The 18,713-nt window shown below is 41.4% G+C and overlaps 1 protein-coding gene across 1 annotated transcript in view; it reads left to right on the top strand.

The window, feature by feature from the left end:
* LOC125352996 (allergen Fel d 4-like) overlaps window positions 1–15,777 on the top strand; it is a 36,437-nt gene extending 20,660 nt beyond the window's left edge. Inside the window, exons 2-6 of the mRNA XM_048348434.1 lie at window positions 11,980–12,118; window positions 13,972–14,073; window positions 14,391–14,492; window positions 14,654–14,702; window positions 15,576–15,777. Of these exons, the coding sequence (XP_048204391.1) occupies window positions 11,980–12,118; window positions 13,972–14,073; window positions 14,391–14,492; window positions 14,654–14,694 (384 nt within the window). The 3' untranslated portion in view covers window positions 14,695–14,702; window positions 15,576–15,777. The remainder of the gene's footprint in view (window positions 1–11,979; window positions 12,119–13,971; window positions 14,074–14,390; window positions 14,493–14,653; window positions 14,703–15,575) is intronic.
* The last annotated feature ends 2,936 nt before the right edge of the window (window positions 15,778–18,713 follow it).

Genomic DNA, 18,713 nt, shown 5'->3' with positions numbered 1-18,713 from the left:
AGGCAAGTCACAGCAGAGGATCACAAGAGCCCAATAGCTATGCCCTTATGATCACATAAGATGATGCTAAGTGAAATGAACTCCATGTTATGGAAACGATTGTTATATCACAGTTGTAACTACTTTCAACTTCCCATGTGTATCTGTAGCTTCTATTATTGATGATGTTCTTGTATCACCTTCCTGTGGTTGTACCTATACTATCTCTGTAATCTTATCTGAGTATATTGGAAACCATGTATACTGGTATTAGAACTAGTAAATTGAAAGGGAATACCAAAATCGAGAGACACAGGGTAAAAAAAGACAAACAACTACAACAGCAATACTTACAAACAGTTTGGTGAAAATGAACTGAACCACTGAACAACACATGGGGGGGGGGATGGGGAAGGAAAAGAGGGAGGGGGAGGGGGGAATGAGGGACGAGGTAACAAACAGTACAAGAAATGTATCCAATGCCTAATGTATGAAACTGTAACCTCTCTGTAATTCAGTTTGATAATAAATATATATATTTATAAAATCTACAAGTAAACCTAATAGATAGTAAAAGACAAAAATATTACACTTGGACATGGTAAATTAAACAGGACTCTAAACACACAGTGAGTGAGACCAGTGGAGGATCACAAGGCCTCAATAGCTATGTGCATACCATCATATAAAATGATGGTCATCAAAGTGAACTCCAAAAGTGAAAGGGAATATCAAAATAGAGAGACAAAGGATAAAAAGACAAATGACTACAAAAGCAATACTTGCAAAACCATTTGGTGTAAACCAACTGAACAACTCATGGGGGAAGAGGAAAGGGGGTGGGTGGAGGAGAGAATGAAGGAGGAGGTAATGAACAGTACAAGAAATGTACCCAAGGCCTAAAGTATGAACCTGTAACCTCTCTATACATCACTTTGGCAATAAATAAGAAAAAAAAGAAATATACTCACTGCCCCATATGAATCTGTAGCCCCTCTGTATCACACTTTGACAATAAAAAAATGGAAAAAAATGAGCTCCAAGAAATGGAAACTAGGGCTTTTTAATTGTACTGTTTGTGGTTCTTCTGTTTGTTTGTTTGTTTGTTTCTCCTTTTCCCCTTTGGTCATTGTTTCTGATTTCTGTACCTTTTGTATGTAAGCTTGTCTAATTTGGAGAGGGAAAGAGAAAGCACAGAAATGGGGAGACAAAGGGTAAACAGCAGTGCTACTCACTAGAAACTATGTTGGAAATGATCGACACAACTTGGGGTGATCAGTACAGAAAAAATAGAAAATGAGGGAGGGGATGACACAGTTTAAACAAAAATGGACTCACTAACTGATTTATGTAACTGTAACCCCTCTGTCCATCCTCTTTACAACAAAAATTAAAAATAAATAAAAATTATCAAGCCCAGTGCTAGCAGCTCATACCTTTAATGCTAGCCACTCAGGAGGCTGAGATCTGAGAATCACAGTTTGAAGCCAGCTGGGGCAGAAAAGACTATGAGATACTTATCTCCAATAAACTAATCAGAAAAAGGTGCAAGAGGCTCTGTGGCTCAAATGGTAGAGTGCTAGCCTTGAGCAAAAGAAATTCCAGGTCAGCACGTCGACCCTGAGTTCTAGGACCAGCAAAAAACAAAAACAAAAAAGGGCTTGTGCCATGATTCAAGTAGTAGAGCACTTGCCTAGGTTATGACTCACTCTGATAGTGTTCAACTCCAGGTGGCCAGTAGGTGGCAACCCTGCCCCTTGCTGTGTCTGCCACCTCTGAGAACTTCACTGGAGTCCTGAACCACTGATGGGAAATGTAGTGATGGATTCTCCTCTACCACCCACAGATGAACTGAGCAGATCCACACATGGACGGTGCAGGGATCTTGGAGACTTTTCTGGATCAGGTTTACCCAGTGTGAAGGCCATGTAAAGACACAGGAGAAGGTGTCCATCCACAATCCAAGGAGAGAGATCACAGAAGATCTCAGGCTTCCATGGCTGTGAAATTTTTTTAACCTCTGCTGTTACAACCAGCCAGTCTGCAGAGCTTTTGTTAGGGCAACCCTAGCAAATGCACGTAGCCCCGTTTGCAATCCCTCAACTGTCCACGCTCCAGCAACACAGGTTTCCTTTTGTCTCTTGAACTTTCTATAGCCTGCTTGCTGCTAGTTTCTGCATATCTCCTTTTCCCTCTTCTTGGAAGGCCCTTTGCTTATCACCTGATTGTTTCATAATCTTCCTTCTTTCAGTCCATTGCACTTTCATTTATTCAGTGCTAGCCATATGCCTGGCCAAAAACAAACAAAAACACCCCAGATCCTGAGCATGCAGCATTGAACAGGCATTGTGCCTGCCCTCAGAGGGCTGACAGAGTTTCCTAATTGGAGTCTTCAGTTAAACATCTTTGTATTATTATGGCCTATAAAACTTGCCAGTGGCAATGCATTTATTTGAATAGTTGCAAGCTTCCTATTAGATGTCTTGTGGCTGTTGTGCCAAACATATCACTTCAAGCACAATGAAGAGAAGACAGGTTGTTTGGAGCAGACTCAGAATGAGGCTAGTTGATCTCAAGCTTTCTCCTGGAACACTGTGGTTACCGCCATTACTGCTCTGGGTGGTAGAATCTTTGTCTTTTTCCTGCTGAATGACCTGTGGTCTTTAATGACCCTGTGGTTCTTTGTACCAGTCCTGGGTACTCAGTAAAGATTAGCTGATTCCCAATAGAAGTGCTCTGGAGCAATCTCTGATTAGAACAATCTCCTCGGGGTGGCTGGCAGCAGCTAAAAGCAAGAGCTAGCCTTCAGGTAAGAATAGGTCAACAAAATGGGGCTGATTTCAGGTATGTAATTAATTGTTTAGGGAACTAGTAAAGTGTTAAAAACAATATGTACTTTTCAAAAAGCAAAACAGGTCTCAGTAGCACTGCTGCCCATCTGCCATCCTTTGAAGAAAACACCAGAAGCATTGATTTGTTGTCAGAAAGGGAAATTTTCCAAGGCCTGTATGGGATCATGCAGCATTTCTCAATGTGGGTGCTATAGACATGTTAGATGACACAGTTCCTTTCACCTTGAAAGGACCAGCCTTGGCTCCCTCCCTCCCTCCCTCCCTTTCTCCTTTCCTTCCTTCATTGTGCTGGTACTGGGGTTTGAACTCAGAGCCTAGCATTCTCACTTGGCTTTTTTGCACATGGCTAGCTCTCTAGCATTTGAGCCATACTTCCAATTCCAGGTTTTTGCTTTTTAATTGGAGATAACAATCCCACAGACTTTTCTGCCCCAGGATGGCTTTGAACTGTGATCTTCACATCTCAGCCTCTTAAGTAGCTGGGATTACATGCATGAGCCACTCATGCCCAGCTTTCTATATTATCTTGCAACAACTGCTCAAGGAATGTTAGGCTCACAGAGGTTGATATAGGGTCTGACCAGTTGCACCCAGGTGTTCTTGAATTCAAAACCGATGATCGTTTCTCTATTACCTTTCCAATATATGGGCAATCTGATGTTCTTAAAAATTACAGAAAATTTAGGAAATGGCCAAAAGATGACTTTATGTCCTTTGATGAAATACTAGAATTCTATCTAATAAGATGTCTGGGAGTTCATCTCAATTTCCTGGCAAGTGTGGCTATGTTTAACTATTTACTACAAAATTTATGGAACTGTGAGATTAGAGCTCAATTTTTAAAAAGACTTGAGAAAGTGAAGATTGTTTTTGCCTACTGGATATGTGATTTCTTTCCAGTCAAGGGGATGAACACAATCTATAGAGGATTCTGGGCACTCACAAACAAATGGAAGATATCTTAAGCAAGGAGCCCAAAGGTGTAACTTCCATGAACACTTAAAATACTACTTATTAAAACAAATTCCAGGAAAGAGAAACATGTTTATGTTGGTGTGTGGTGTTATTTGTTTTTGCTTTGAGTTTTTTTCTCTTGGGGGAGAGCAAAGGGAAGGAGGAAGGGTGAACAAACGCAATTGAGCTATTCAATATGCACTAGGTGGAAAATATACTACATAATTGATGGCCAGGGATGAGAGGGAGAAAACATAGGAGAGCAAAGACATTGTCCAAAGAAGAAATGTGCTCATTATCTGACATATGAAATGGTAACTCCTCTGTAGAACACAATAATAATTATAATAAAATTATATTTTGAAAAGAAAAAAAGGAGAGAAAAACTTCATAACTCAAAACCAAAAGAGAATGAATACTAATACTGTGAAATTGTTGTCCTTATGGCTGCCACTGAAAAAAAAATGTCCTGTGGAACTAAATTTTTCAAAGCCCTATGAACTTGGACTAATGACAAATTTTGAAGTAATCCACAAAGGAAGGAGGCCCAGGAGGGAGCAGGCCAGCAGAGATGTATATTGCGTAGGAAGACAAAGCAAGGAGAAAGGAAAGAAGGAGAATGGGCCAGAATCTTTTGGCAAGCAGACTCACCATTACCCTGCTTTGTTACTGTAACCTTACCATGAAGACAATGGATCTGAGCTGGCCTTACCGTCAAAGTGCTTTGGGACATGAGTTTTGTTTTGTGTTTCAGTATCCCTCCTGGTCACACGTTTTCAAAACCCAAGCACTTTCTATTTTCAGATTCAATTAGTCATCTAGGGGAATTGTGTCTCATATGGTGGCAGAAGTTTCAGACTAAGGAGGAGGGCAAAGAGGTTCTTCTTCCATTCCTTTCCTTCTCTATGTGGGAAGAGTACTAAAACATTTTCTGGATGGTAGGATGGGATGCCGAAAATACAGATGTACAGTTCAGATTCCCCCTCTAAGAAGAGACTCGGTGCCTAGTTGTGACAACTTTTAACTCATCCGTGTTTATGAGCAGAAGTACTTCTCTTTATAGGGTGCTATCCCACTTACTCTGTCACTGAGCAAGACATTTTTCTAAGCTTCATTCTAAGCTTATTCCCCAATGAACTTTTTGTGCTCCTCAGTCCCTTCCTTTCAGAGGATCCAGCAGATTCAGATCGAGTTTGGTAGCTCCAAGATTCCTCTGTCACTGAGGGAAGTAGATGTTTTAGAACTGGTTTTGAGCTGGTTCTAGGAAATAGGGGTTTGGGGATCTTTCCATCCTGCCAGGTGAACCAAGCAAGCTTGTGTGTCTTGTTTTCTTCTTAGCACTAAATGTTGGCATAATGACACTTGAAAATTCTCATTGGCATTCTCAATGAATGATTTGTTCAATTATTGAAGAGTGTGGTTGGGGACAGGATCACTAAGTCCATTTCCAATGAACCAGTTAGTTTTTGTCAGGCCATCTGGCTAGAAGTAGACTGTTAGCGGTCATGTAAGTACTCCATAAGGCTCTTCTCCACACCTTGGCCATTCATTTCTAACAACTTGGAATAGACTATTATACACCCTTCCTTTGGAATCACTTGTGATACGCTGCCTATGTGTAGTTGGGTGCAGGAATCTTAATAGAGTTGGAAGTTAAACACTTGCTTGCAGGCCATGAATGGAAGAGAATTGTTGTGCATTTTGTTATGAAAGCAATTTCTAATTCCTTATTAGAAAAGCAATGATCCCTAAATCACCCATCAAAGACCTGAAGGTCAGAAGAGATTATTACTCACTCTTCACTTAATCAGACTCATATGGCTACACCCATAGTGCCCCCCTGTTATTGCAAAATCTTCAGACATTGTCTTTAGAAGCAATTCCCAGGTCACTACCTCCCTGATGTCAACAGATTGTTCACCCTGCTCCTTCTATGGCACCCTTCTCCTTCTGTCCTGACCTCTGGAGTAGAATAATGAGAGGAGCGACTCTGGGATTTGATAGTCTAGCTCCAAATATGACTTCTCCCACTTATTGGCAGTGTAATTACTTAACTTTTTTGAATCTTTGTCTACACCACTGTAACAACAGGATAATACTACATACCATATGGAGCTATTATACAGATTGAATGAAATAATATCTGCCAAGCACATCCATTTCTTACCTTCTTTATTCGGAGCATCTAAATATTACTTTTATATGTCTGGCCCAGGGCAGATGAGATTTGTGATAGGATAAAGCATGTTCCTATTATACCTATTTCTTTTTAAGTAGACCTGGCAAAACCTTAGCCTTGGAGCTTCCTCTCCAAGCATGACCTTGAACAACAGTTGGTTTGATTACCAGATTGTTTCAAATTGAACTTTAAAGGTTTCAGATGTAAACTAACTGATACCAGTTGACTTTCAAATACTAGTTTGGATCCTGCTGTCAATACTCTATTCCTTTTTAGGGTATCTGGGAAGTTTTCCCCTAAAAAGGCTTTTTATATAATCGTCAAACCTTTTTAAGTGGTAAAATTTAAAATCTACACATTTATGGTATACTGTATGATGTATATGTAATCTGGCCTTGGAACAACTATCGACAAGAATTAGGCCCATACTCTGTTGGATCTATGACAAACATGGGAAGACTATATCTGCAGGGTGGTGGCAGGTGACAGGGTGTTCATTCAACCTATCTGCTACTATTGTACCAACTGAGACTTGTTCCTCAGGGTGCCAACCCTTCCAGTTGAAAGAAAAGAGTTCACTTTCCTGGCTCTCAGGCTGGGGGAAAAACACACTGTCACTCTTTTTTTGATTGTCAGATAAACACGTTTTTTGCTTCCCAGAAATAACCCTTCCCTCTCCCTGTCCTCCAGAGGAGAAGAAATCCAGAGCTCTTACTTGTTTTCCATCTGTCCTTGTGTTCCTTAGATAAAGCTCTTCCCATCTAGTTCTGGACTTACACCAAATCACATTTCCACTTTCCTCCTCTCCCATCTTTTTCTTCATAACTATTAGCTTGTATGTTTTCCTATACCTTTTAAGAACTTCCCCACCTTATAGATTGTTTTCAAGTAACCCTGGTTCTGTCCCAGAGCTTCTGAAGAGCAGAGCTCTCACCTCCTTTGGTCTTCAGAGTGCCTGGTATAGGCCTTGAAGAGTGGAGGCACTTGATAATGGCAGTTGAGTTGAGTCAGTATGTTCTAAATATCTTTTAGCCAGACATGGTGGTGTATACCTATAACCTCAGAATTTAGAAAGTGGAAGCAGAAGGATTATGAGTTTGAGGCCAGCTTAGACTCCAGGTGACCCTTAGCTACCGAGTAAGATCTTGTCTCAAAATAAAATAAGACAAAGTAATAGAAAGCTATCTACAGATACATATACTTAATACATTAAAATATTCTACATGCCAATGCTATACTCAATATATCGTCTATTATGCAATTGATGTATTTCCAGTAGATGTGGGCCAAACAAACTGCTATTGTTGTTGGGGTTTTTTTTGGGGGGGGGGGTTGCATAGCTGAGGAACAGACTCAGGGCCTTGCACTTGTACACAGTGTTCTTTTTTCTTTTTTAGAGTGTTTCTTTTTTCTTTTTTGTCAGTCATGGGGCTTCAAGTCACAGACTGTGCACTATTTCTGAGCTTTTATGCTCAAGGCTAGTACTCTACCACTCTGAGTCACAGCTCCACTTTCAGAGTTCTGCTGGTTAGAGATAAGAGTCTTATGGACTTTCTTGCCGGGGCTGGGTTTTAATCATGATTACAGGCGTAAGCCACCAGCTTATGTCACTTTGTTTTTAATATGATTTTACTATTATTGTTTTATTTATGGGGCACTGAGGAATCAAACCGAGAGCCTAAAGCATGCTAGGCAAGCACACTACCACTAAGCAAATTCCCAAGGCAAGTGATCTTCCACTGAGCTAAATCCTCAAGCTCCAAGTGAAATTTTATAAACTGAATCTTACTTCCATTGCTTATTTCATCTGGTAGATACAATACCTGTTATCTTATTTCTTTATTTTGTGAAGAGAGAATCATTCTACCTCATCTACTTCCCCAATATACAGATTTATCTGTGTTTATTTATTCATTTTCTGTAACTTACGAAAGTTTTCAGATCATTATTCCTCAAATTCTACCATATATATATACATATATATGAATTAGTTAAAGAAATCCTAATATAAAACAAAGTACCACTATGGGTTGACTGATTATTAGTTCAGGTTTTGTTTTGTCAAGCAAACTAGTTATATCATGATGCTTAGATGTTTTTGATGCTTTAATTTTGTTCACTTTGTTCACAGGCTCTTTTGGAAATAAATAAGCCAACCACCACATAAGATGGTAGACTTGAAATAGAGTCAGACGTCTAGCCAGAGTGGAGTACAGTTAGGTCAGGCCTTAATAGATAAGATCATACAAAATAGAGGCTTCAAGTCTAGACTTTAGTTTTGTGTTCTACCCTCTCCTCTGTGGCCAAGTAATATAAAAATGAGTCACTAGCTGGTTGTAATAGACATACTTACAAAGGGATTTTCCGTAAATTCCCCTTATTACTACAAGACCCCATACTGTTTAAAAACTGGCAATAATAGATGAAAATTACAAAGATGAAGCTATTGATGAGGCATACATAGGAATCAGGGTGAACAGGATAGATCTCCACCTTTCGAAGGAGGTTAGCCTCCTCACAGGGAATGAAACAGGAGCAGGAGCTTACAATCTGGCCTGTAAGGGCAGCCTTAGGAAAGGGGATGGAATGAAATCAAGAGGATCTACACAACAAGGGTAACCAACCCTCCTATTCCACGAAGAGCTGGATTCAATCGGGAAAACATGAGGGATTACAGGCTGCCAGCATTCTTGGAGGAAATCATTTGGTGAGAATAAACTAGTACATAACCCTGTCACCATTCGTCAAACTCAGTATTCCATCCCAGGTTCAGAAATCTCACAGCCACTTAGGATGGCTGAAGTCCCACGTGTTTCAAAATAGGACTGCTTAGAATTGGTTGACCACAAAGTGGGAATGATCACAAGAGTAGTGTGACATTTAAGTTTAACAAGACAACTTTTATTTATTTATTTATTTTATTTTTTGGCCAGTCCTGGGCCTTGGACTCAGGGCCTGAGCACTGTCCCTGGCTTCTTCTTGCTCAAGGCTAGCACTCTGCCACTTGAGCCACAGCGCCACTTCTGGCCGTTTTCTGTATATGCGGTGCTGGGGAATCGAACTCAGGGCCTCATGTATACGAGGCAAGCTCTCTTGCCACTAGGCCATATCCCCAGCCCCAACAAGACAACTTTTCAAAAAAAAAGAAGTTAATCACAATTGTGACTATTCTCTTAAAGCAAAGATAATAACTACCTATAAGACGGGTACATTTACTCCTCAGTACCATAAAAATATCATGAAATATTTTGGAGGAAAAATGTAGAAATAGTTTAGTGAAACTGTCTTTTGGATAAAACAGTAGTTTACCCTATTCTAAATGACTAGGTTAATTTGGGGGAGGGGATGTGCATGTGTGTACCAATTAAACCACATCTCTACTTCTGGCCTTTTGCTGGTTAATCAGAGACTTTTTTTTTTTTTTTTTTTTTTTTGCCATTCCTGGCTCTTGGACTCAGGGCCTGAGCACTGTCCCTGGCTTCTTTTTTTTGCTCAAAGCTAGCACTCTACTACTTGAGCCACAGAGCCACTTCCAGCTTTTTCCCCCCTGTTTATGTGGTGCTAAGGAATCGAACCCAGGGCTTTGTGCACACTAGGCAAGCACTGTACCACTAAGCTACATTCCCAGCCCCCAGACTTCTTATTGGGAATCTTTGATCTCAGACTTCTGAGTAGCCAGGACTATAGCCAAAAGCCACTGGGGTCGACTTGGAATAATATCTATACTATCAGATGAAGAAGACAACATTGTCATATGTACCTCCTGCAGCAAAAGTTAGCTGGCAAAAGAAAAAAATGGGTAGAATACCTTTTCTCACTAGTTGCAATCTGTTTGGTTATACCCACCAATCTTTGACATGGGAAAGTATTCAGTAAATAGTTTCATACATTTATCTTATCTGAAATATATGTAATCATGCACAGAAGCCAAAACAAATAGTTTCAGAGATAGAAAGTCATAGTTCCTACCTTCACTGCCTTGTGCCACCTCCTCCCATTCTCTTCTGTCTGGTTTAGGGAGTCCATTAGCACAAAACAGGAGGACTAAACCTGTAGCTCTCAATAACTGAGCATGGAATCATATTCACAGTATTCCTATACCTGGGATGGTGGTCCCCCTTGCTTTGCACACCCTCCCTAGCACTCAGGGGCTTTCCCTAAGTCTTGCCTTGTTTGTGACGCCATCTCTGATCTCATCAGCTCAATGTATGCCAGAACACACGCTGAGAATCTGGTGCTCATCTTTTCATGGAATCCCCACAGAAATCCATTAGTAGTTTGAAGGATGTTAGAAAGGAGAAATGAAAGCTCAGAGACGCTCACATCTCCTCCTTGATTTCAACACAATACAGCTGTGAATAAAGCCCAGGTCATCAAAGCTCCTTAGCGGTGCTCTTATGCACTTCCCCTGCTTGTGGCTTCAGCTACTGTTCTACAATCTGGTACCACTAGGCAGATTTGGAGAGCTAAGTATCTGAATAGATCAACTATTTCTCCACATTTATTGAAGGCTTTTTCAGGAAGGGGTGTGACACTTTGTTCTTCTCTTTTCTTATGGGTCCATAGTATAGACTTACACATAGAGGTTAAATACTTGTCAATTTCTTATAGGGAGAGGAAAGACTGCAGCAGTTGGGATCAGAGGATAAAGGAAAGAAATTAAAATGTACTGAGTTGGGCACTGAGTTGGCTCATACCTGTAATCCTAGCTGTTCAGGGGCTGAGATCTGAGTGTCATGGTTAAAAGCCACCCTGGGCAGGAAAGCTTGTAAGAACCTAATCTCCAATTCAAAACCAAAAAGCCAGAAGTGGAGTTGTGGCTCAAATGGTAGAGTGCCAGGCTTAAGCAAAAAAGCTTAAGCACAGCACCCACGCCCAGAATTGGCACATACTTGTGCATGCGTGCACACACACATATGCACACACACACAGTATAGAATAGAAGGTATCTATTTTAAAGATGTTGTTTCCCAGCTGTATTTCATTGCTTTGTGATAGGTGCTAAGCAGGTTCTTAGACAGAAATATTTTCTTTGATCCTGAGATTTGTAAAAATTGAGTCATTTGCTTATTAACAGCCCCCACGTTATTCATAAAAAAGATTCTCCACACATTCCATTTCCCAGTTAATCCATACTCAGAACATCCTGGCTTTCTAATTCCAGGCCAGATCCAATGTTAAATCTGGGTCCAAGTAGCGACTCTTTAGGCTACTCACTATTTTTCTGAAGAATGTGTTTTCTTGTTCTTTTTTCTGTTTGTATTTTGTTTATGATGTTACTGGGGTTGGACCTCAGGGCTTTGTGCTGCTTATGTAGGCCCTCTATTATTGGAGCTGTATTTCCCAACTGAGAATATGTGTAGATAGCTGTAAGATCACTGGATAAATGTAAAAGAGACAAATTGCCAAGTTTCAAAGGGCAGCAACAATCCTGGCTTCGTGACAGTGAATGAATGATTATGTCTTAGAAGGGGAGGAGGAAAGGTGGCAACTTGGAGTTTAAAACTGGACTCAAGAAGTATATAAAGACCAAGGAACCTTGAAGTTGAACCAGGAAAAGACTGCACTTGTGGGGGAGACAGTTTAACCCACTGCAAAGATGAAGCTGCTGCTCCTGTGTCTGGGGCTGACCCTGGTCTGTGCCTTCGAAGAAGGAGAAATGGATTCTGTGGAGAACTTTGATCCATCAAAGGTAGAGGCATGGACTAGCTCAACCTCTCACTTGGCTGGGCGAAGGGGAAGCCTTGGGGAAATCTGAAGCCAGGTTGGTCCTCTGAGAGCTCAGAAATTCTTTAACATTGGACACATGGGGTGGTTCCAGGCCTTCAACTATGGGTCAGCCACTGTTGGTGGAGGGACAGTACAAAGGGGCCTAGGTGCTGTGCCTATGGACCTCAGACCTAAAGCCTACTGCCGATCACATCGTAAGTCCTGGTCAATGGACCAGAGACAAGGAGAAAAGTGTCCATGTACTAATGCTTCTCTTTTCTCAATCATCTTACTTAATTATTTCAGATTACTGGAAAGTGGTTTTCCATTCTCTTGGCCTCTGACCAAAAAGAAAAGATAGAAGAAGAAGGTAGTATGAGAGCTTTTGTGGAATATATTGATGTCTTGAAGAACTCTTCCCTGTTGTTTAAATTCCATGCCTCGTAAGTGTAGCCTTTTTGTTTGAGAAAGGCAAAACTGAAACCTGGCTTTTGTCTTTGACTTTACATACACAAATACACATACACACACACACACACACACACACACACGTAGAGGCATACACATTTACATTAAACACATAGACACACACATGTACACAGGCAGTGGTGTACCTGTACATGCTTAGCCTGTATCCAAATCAGAATCCCTCACTTGATGTTGACCCAGGACTTGATAGGCCTGGGGTTTTTCAGGAATTAAGAGTTGGTTACAGGGCTGGGGATATAGCCTAGTGGCAAAAGTGCCTGCCTCGGATACACGAGGCCCTAGGTTCGATTCCCCAGCACCACATATACAGAAAACGGCCAGAAGCGGCGCTGTGGCTCAAGTGGCAGAGTGCTAGCCTTGAGCGGGAAGAAGCCAGGGACAGTGCTCAGGCCCTGAGTCCAAGGCCCAGGACTGGCCAAAAAAAAAAAGCAAAAGAGTTGGTTACAGGAATAAATTTATTAGGAGGGCAAAGGAAAGGGTAGAGACAATTCAATCATAATAGTGTGACAATATAGCATGTCTTACTAGTTGTTGACCAAGAAGATGCATCCCTTTCCATATTGATTTTCTGGGGGCAAACAGGTGCAAAAGTAATTCTGCCTCATGAGTTTGTGGGAGGAACAACTCAGGTGACATTTGGGAAGTATATGTGAGAGGCCAGCAAATGGGAACACTAAGCCAATGAGCTAGACAAGTGGCTGTGGTATAGTAACAATGAGACATAGCAACAGGAAAAGGTAGTTTTAGTCATTCTTAAAGAACCAAATTGAAGCTGAGGTTCAAGTGGTAGCTATCCCTGAGTACAGTACCCAGACCCTCCTGAGTTCAAGACCAGGAGCTGGTGGGAGAGGTGGTGGGAGAGAATTGGACAGAGAGAGAGAGAGAGAGAGAGAGAGAGAGAGAGAGAGAGAGAGGGAGGGAGGGAGAGAGAGAAACAAGTAGTATAAATAAAATCTGTTTATTAATTGTCAAATGTGTTCTAAATAGAAGTAGAATCAGAAATTCAGATTGTGGTTAGAGTAGCAGATGGGGAAGGCTGCTTCAATTGTCTCTAAAATATCACCTCAATTTGTTTGACAGTGTAAATGGAAAGTGTTTTGTGGGATATTTGGCTGGTGATAAAACAGACAAGGATGGTATATATACTGCTCAGTGTAAGTATACAAATTCTTCCTAAATAATATTTCTAATTGTAATGGGGTTTATCAAACTGTACTATCTTTAGGACCTTGATCAATTATTACCAATTTTGCTAATATGTAGAGCCCATTCTAATTGGAAATTCTGAATTTAAGGAAGATGTGAGCAAAAGCCAATGCCTGGCACTTAACCCCATCAAAGAGGGCAACTTGGTCAAATGTACTTCCTGCCACAAACATTAGTTGGCAGAATGAAAATAAAGTGGAAAGAAGTTGGGCAGGATAGTTTCTCATTCATTGCAATAGTTGAATCACTCCCGATGGCCATTGCCACAGCGCACTATGCAGTATGCAGCCACTGGTATGCGATGCCAGTGTCCTCACCAAGCCCACAGAGGTGTGTCACCCACAGAAATGCTGAGGGACGGTAACAGGTCTCACAGAGGGCGATGGAGGGCAAGTTGCTGCTGGGGAGAAATACTCTGCTTACTAATACTCTGCTAGCTAGAAATTTCTTTATGAAGCCCAAGGAAATGCAAAGAAAAGGCTTTAGATGTTTTCACTCTATTTCATTCAGAATATGCATATGTGTGGTTGGGCAGAGAACAGGTACTTTCCATTACTCTTGCGTAATTAGGCAATTCTAAGCTCTGTTCTGCTTTCTTTACAGATCATGGAACCAATGTGTTTAGTGTAGCTGATGTGGAATATGAAGAATACATTATATTTTTTGCCAAGAATGAGGAGAATTTCCTATTGGTTGAACTCTATGGTAGAATATTTTCATGATGATACTTATCTGAGAGGGTGGAAAGGGAGGAAAAGCAAAGAGTCCTTGATATAAAATGGTCTTCCCAAAGATCTCTGGGCCATGTCCCCACTGAAGACAGATGTTTACCTGTGGTCCTCCCCCAGGCTCAGTGATGGGAAGATTATAAAATCTCCCATCATGCCAGGAAGAGACCCGACTGATGTCAAATTCATCCTGAATACCTAGCTGTTCCCACCCTCCCAAATCCCTGCTGCTTCATTCCTCTCTATGACCTAGATATTCCCAAGATACTCTGGTAATTATCATTCTCTCTCCAGGCCGACAACCAGATGTGAGAACAGAAATTAAGGAAAAGTTTGTGGACTTTTGTGCAAAACATGGAATTGCTGAGGGAAATATAGTGGACATGACAAAAGTTGGTAAGTTTAGTTATCTACCTTTTCTCTCCCTGAATTTCATGTCACAAAAATGGAAAATCCAAGGGAATTTGTGTCCCTCGTTGCAAGCTGGAGACTCATCTGATTTCTCTCAAAGAAATATAAAGGAGGCGGTATCTAAATGTGTTGTTTTTCTGCCACAGAAGATCCTTGTCTTCAGGCACGAAGTGATGAAGAGGTCTAAGCCTCCAGGTTGGTGAATACTGGAGTGAGAGTAGGTCGGGACCAGGGCCTTCCATAAGCATTATGGGGTTGTCGCCAAAGATTCCAACGAAAATAATTTGGTAAGGAGGTTTCTGTGGAGAGCTTTACTTTGGCTTCAGGACCCAGTCCTACCAGGAGCTTGGGAGCAAATGACTTCACCAATTGAAGGAAAAAAAGTGCTGTTTATCTTGCAGTTCTGCTGTATAGATATAACACAAATGAAAGAGGTCAGTGATTGATAATGTGCTAAGAATCACTAAGACTTAAAATTGGAAATGGAAAGACAGTAGTAGGAGTGAATATGAAACTTGAGTACATTCACATCTGTGTTTGTGGTCCATGTTAAAGCTGAGGAGGCCATCTTCTAGACTTCTCATCAGGAAATATCTTCCCCTACATGATTGTCTTCCAAAATGGAGAACAGTATCTGAGTTACTTCATCCAGCTCTACTTCAGAATTTCTGTTGAGATGTTATCCAGATAACGTATGTGAAAATTTCAGCAACTTCTATGAAATAAGCATTTAATAAAATGAACAATAGACTTTGCCATTAGTCATTAATATATAAAAGGTCTTCAAATTTTCTTATGCTAAAGATGGCAGAAACAAGCCTTAATCCTTCATTACTTTCTATTTTTCATAGAATCAGTTGGAGGAAGCTTAACACCACATGAGTAATAGGAGTAAGTCATTTACTCGGTACCCTGCATTCCCCTATCCTGGTAAACCACACAAGTCAGAATGCCAGGGAGTTCTATTTCTTCACCAATTGCCAGTGTAATGGAATTTCTGTTTGATTTAACTCAAGGAATTCTTAGTGTTCTGCTTATTCAGTGTTTTCACCCCTTTCTCATCTCCAGGGATCTTCTGAAAAAGTTGTGACCTGAGTTCCAACAAACACAGATTTCATCCCTGCATCTTCAAGATCGTCCTCCCTAATCACCTGGAATGACTTAATCCATCAAGAATCAAGCTTTTCTCTACATTTCTCTGTGCCATGCCCAGGACAACTCTACTTGAATAAGTTCTGCCTCTACCTGTTCAATAAATGATTAGCCTGCAGTCATGTGACTTGTCTTTGTGTCTAGGAGAATGTGGAGCTGAGAGTGAATGAATGAGAGGGAGTCCCAGGTCTCTGTACCCATAATCCTCCTCCAGTGTCTTAGAATCCATATCGAGTTTCAAGATTCACCTCCAGTAATTGTCTGTTATCCTGTCTCCATAAATCCTACTTGCCCTTTGTCTGTTTTTTGTGACCCAATAAGATAGAAAGTATATGACTTGCTCCATAACCTCTTTACTCTTATATCTTGTGTATGTGTGTGAGAGAGAGGAAGAGGGAGAGGGAGAAGGAGAGGGAAGGAGGGAGAGAGACAGACAGACACAGAGAGAGAGACAGAAAGAGAGGGAGGGAGGAAGGGAGACAGAGAGAGAGGGAGGGAGGAAGGGAGGGAGGGAGGCAGAGAGGAGGGAAGGGAGGGAGGGAGGGAGGGAGAGAGGGAGAGAGGGAGGGAGAGAGGGAGGGAGGGAGGAAGAGAGAGAAAGAGAGAGAGAGAGAGAGAGAGAGAGAGAGAGAGAGAGAGAAACAACTGTGGGGCTTTAACTCAGAAGAGCCTGGGCACTGTCCCTGTTCTTTTATGTTTAAGAGTAGTTCTCTATCACTTGAGCCACAGCTCAACTTCCGGTTTTCTGAAGATAAGAGTCTCATGAACTTTCCTGCTTGGGCTGGCTTCAAACCATGATCCTCTGATCTCAGCCTCCTTCCCTACTTCCCATCCCCCCCTCCCTTCATCTTCTCAAACTCCTTCCTTCTCTCCCTCACTATTTCACTTTTTGAGACGGAATCTTGATGTTAGCCTAGGCAGGCCTGGAATTTACCTTGTAACCCACAGTGGCCTCAAATGCTTGATTTCCATTCCTCAGCCTGCCAAGTGCTAGGATTATAGGCATGTACCATCATGCCAGCACTGTTGTCGTTTTAATTCAGGCGTTTCCCTACTGTTTTCTAGGAAGTAGCGTGTCTTTCCTTTGCTCTTTCTTGTAAGGAAAAAGAGTAATTACAACTCCATTATAACAAGATATATCAAGCCTAAATAATATTATTTACCAATGTCCATTTGACACAGAAATGGTAGGATAAAGGTGAACCAATTCAACAGTGATACTCACTGGAACTATGTTGGGAATGATCTATACACTTGAGGGAGGGGGAGGATCCAGAGGAGAAAACTGGGAGAAAATGAAGGCATGACAATGTTCAAAGAGAAATGCACCCATTACCTGACTTATGTAACTGTAACCCCTCTGTGCATCACCATTCAATAAAATTTAAAAAACATAAAAAAATAAAATATCCCTTGACAAAAATGTTTTGAAGTTTTTATGATTCTCAAATCATAGTGGAGAACAATTATCTTCAGTAACACAAAAGAAAGAAACTGTGCCTGGACATTGATGACTCATGCCTGCAATCCGACATACTCAAGAGGTCAGAAGTGGCCCTGTGGCTCAAGTGGTAGATTGCAAGCCTTCAACAAATACAGAGGCTCAGGGACAGCACCAGGCCCAGAATTCAAGTCCTAGGACTGGCCAAGAAAGAAAAGGTAAAAGAAAAAAATTGGGGCTGGGGATATGGCCTAGTGGCAAGAGTGCCTGCCTCATATACATGAGGCCCTGGGTTCGATTCCCCAGCGCCACATATACAGAAAATGGCCAGAAGTGGCGCTGTGGCTCAAGTGGCAGAGTGCTAGCCTTGAGCAAAAAGAAGCCAGGGACAGTGCTCAGGCCCTGAGTTCACAGCCTAGGACTGGCCAAAAAAAAAAGAAAAGAAAAGAAAAAAATTGTCAGACACTGGTGGCTCATACATATAACTTAGCTACTCAGGAGGTTGAGATATAAAGGTTGTCCTTTGATGATAACCCACGCAGAAAAGTCCACGAGACTCTTATCTCCAATTAAGCACCCCAAAAATCAAGAATTGAAGCTGTGGCTAAAGGGGTAGAGTGCTAGCCTTGAGCAGAAAACTCAGGGACAATGACTAGGCACTGGATTCAAGTCCCAGGACCAGCACTTAATTAATCAATTAATTAAATGATCGATTGATTCCAAATCCAATAGTTATTACTGCTATTATCCATCTAATAAATATTTAAATTAACACCAGAAGGATCATTGTTACCAAATAGTTTTATTAACATTTCAGAAGAAGGTATTTTAATATTTATTTTAATATCTAAGAATATTTATAGAAACACAAAGGATCATAATGTCTGGCATTTAATTTTTTAAATAATCTAGTGTACAGCCAGGCAAGCTAGCTTAAATCTGTGATCCTAGGTATTTGGGAGTCAGACATCAGAGAAGCACAACTCAAGGCCAGACCAGGTTGAGAGTTGGTGAGACTCCATCTCAACCAATGGCTAGGTGTGATGGCACACATCCGCTAACCCAGCCAAGGGATGGGCTCAGTGGCATGTGCCTGTCATCTCCAATGCCTAGAGAAGCACAGTCCGCATGCATACACAGGGGATGGGGCAGCTGAGCTCCTTAACATGCCTCATGAGTCATTTCCCTGTTACTGTGCCTCTATCCAGACCTATGATTTTGTCCTGGTGGACCCAACAATATCCTCCATGGTGACTTATGACCAACAGAGCCTAACATGCCTACTGTCTATAGAGTTTTAGGGGGAAAGTTTATGCATCCTCTTTTCTGTCAGGGACCACTGCTCTCCACAACAAGGCTGGAGGCACTTGGCTACATGCAAAGGCACTATATCAGGGATGCCCAAGTGACAAAGGCCACGTGGGCAGAGTGCACAGAGGCATGCGCAGGAGAACAGTGGTCCAGCCCTTATCCCCAACTCTCCTCCCAAACCAAGGTAAGACAATAGCTACTTTACTCAAGAATGATAGTTTATGAGCTTACCTTCAGCTTGGGGTTACTCTTCTACTAAAATGATGTGTGCTTTGTGTTAAAGGGGGAACTCATTTACTCTC

This window comes from Perognathus longimembris, chromosome 1, assembly GCF_023159225.1.
Source record: "Perognathus longimembris pacificus isolate PPM17 chromosome 1, ASM2315922v1, whole genome shotgun sequence".
Taxonomy (NCBI): Eukaryota; Metazoa; Chordata; class Mammalia; order Rodentia; family Heteromyidae; genus Perognathus; species Perognathus longimembris.
Note: the sequence above shows the minus strand (reverse complement) of the source record. Positions and strands in the feature narration are given on the sequence as shown.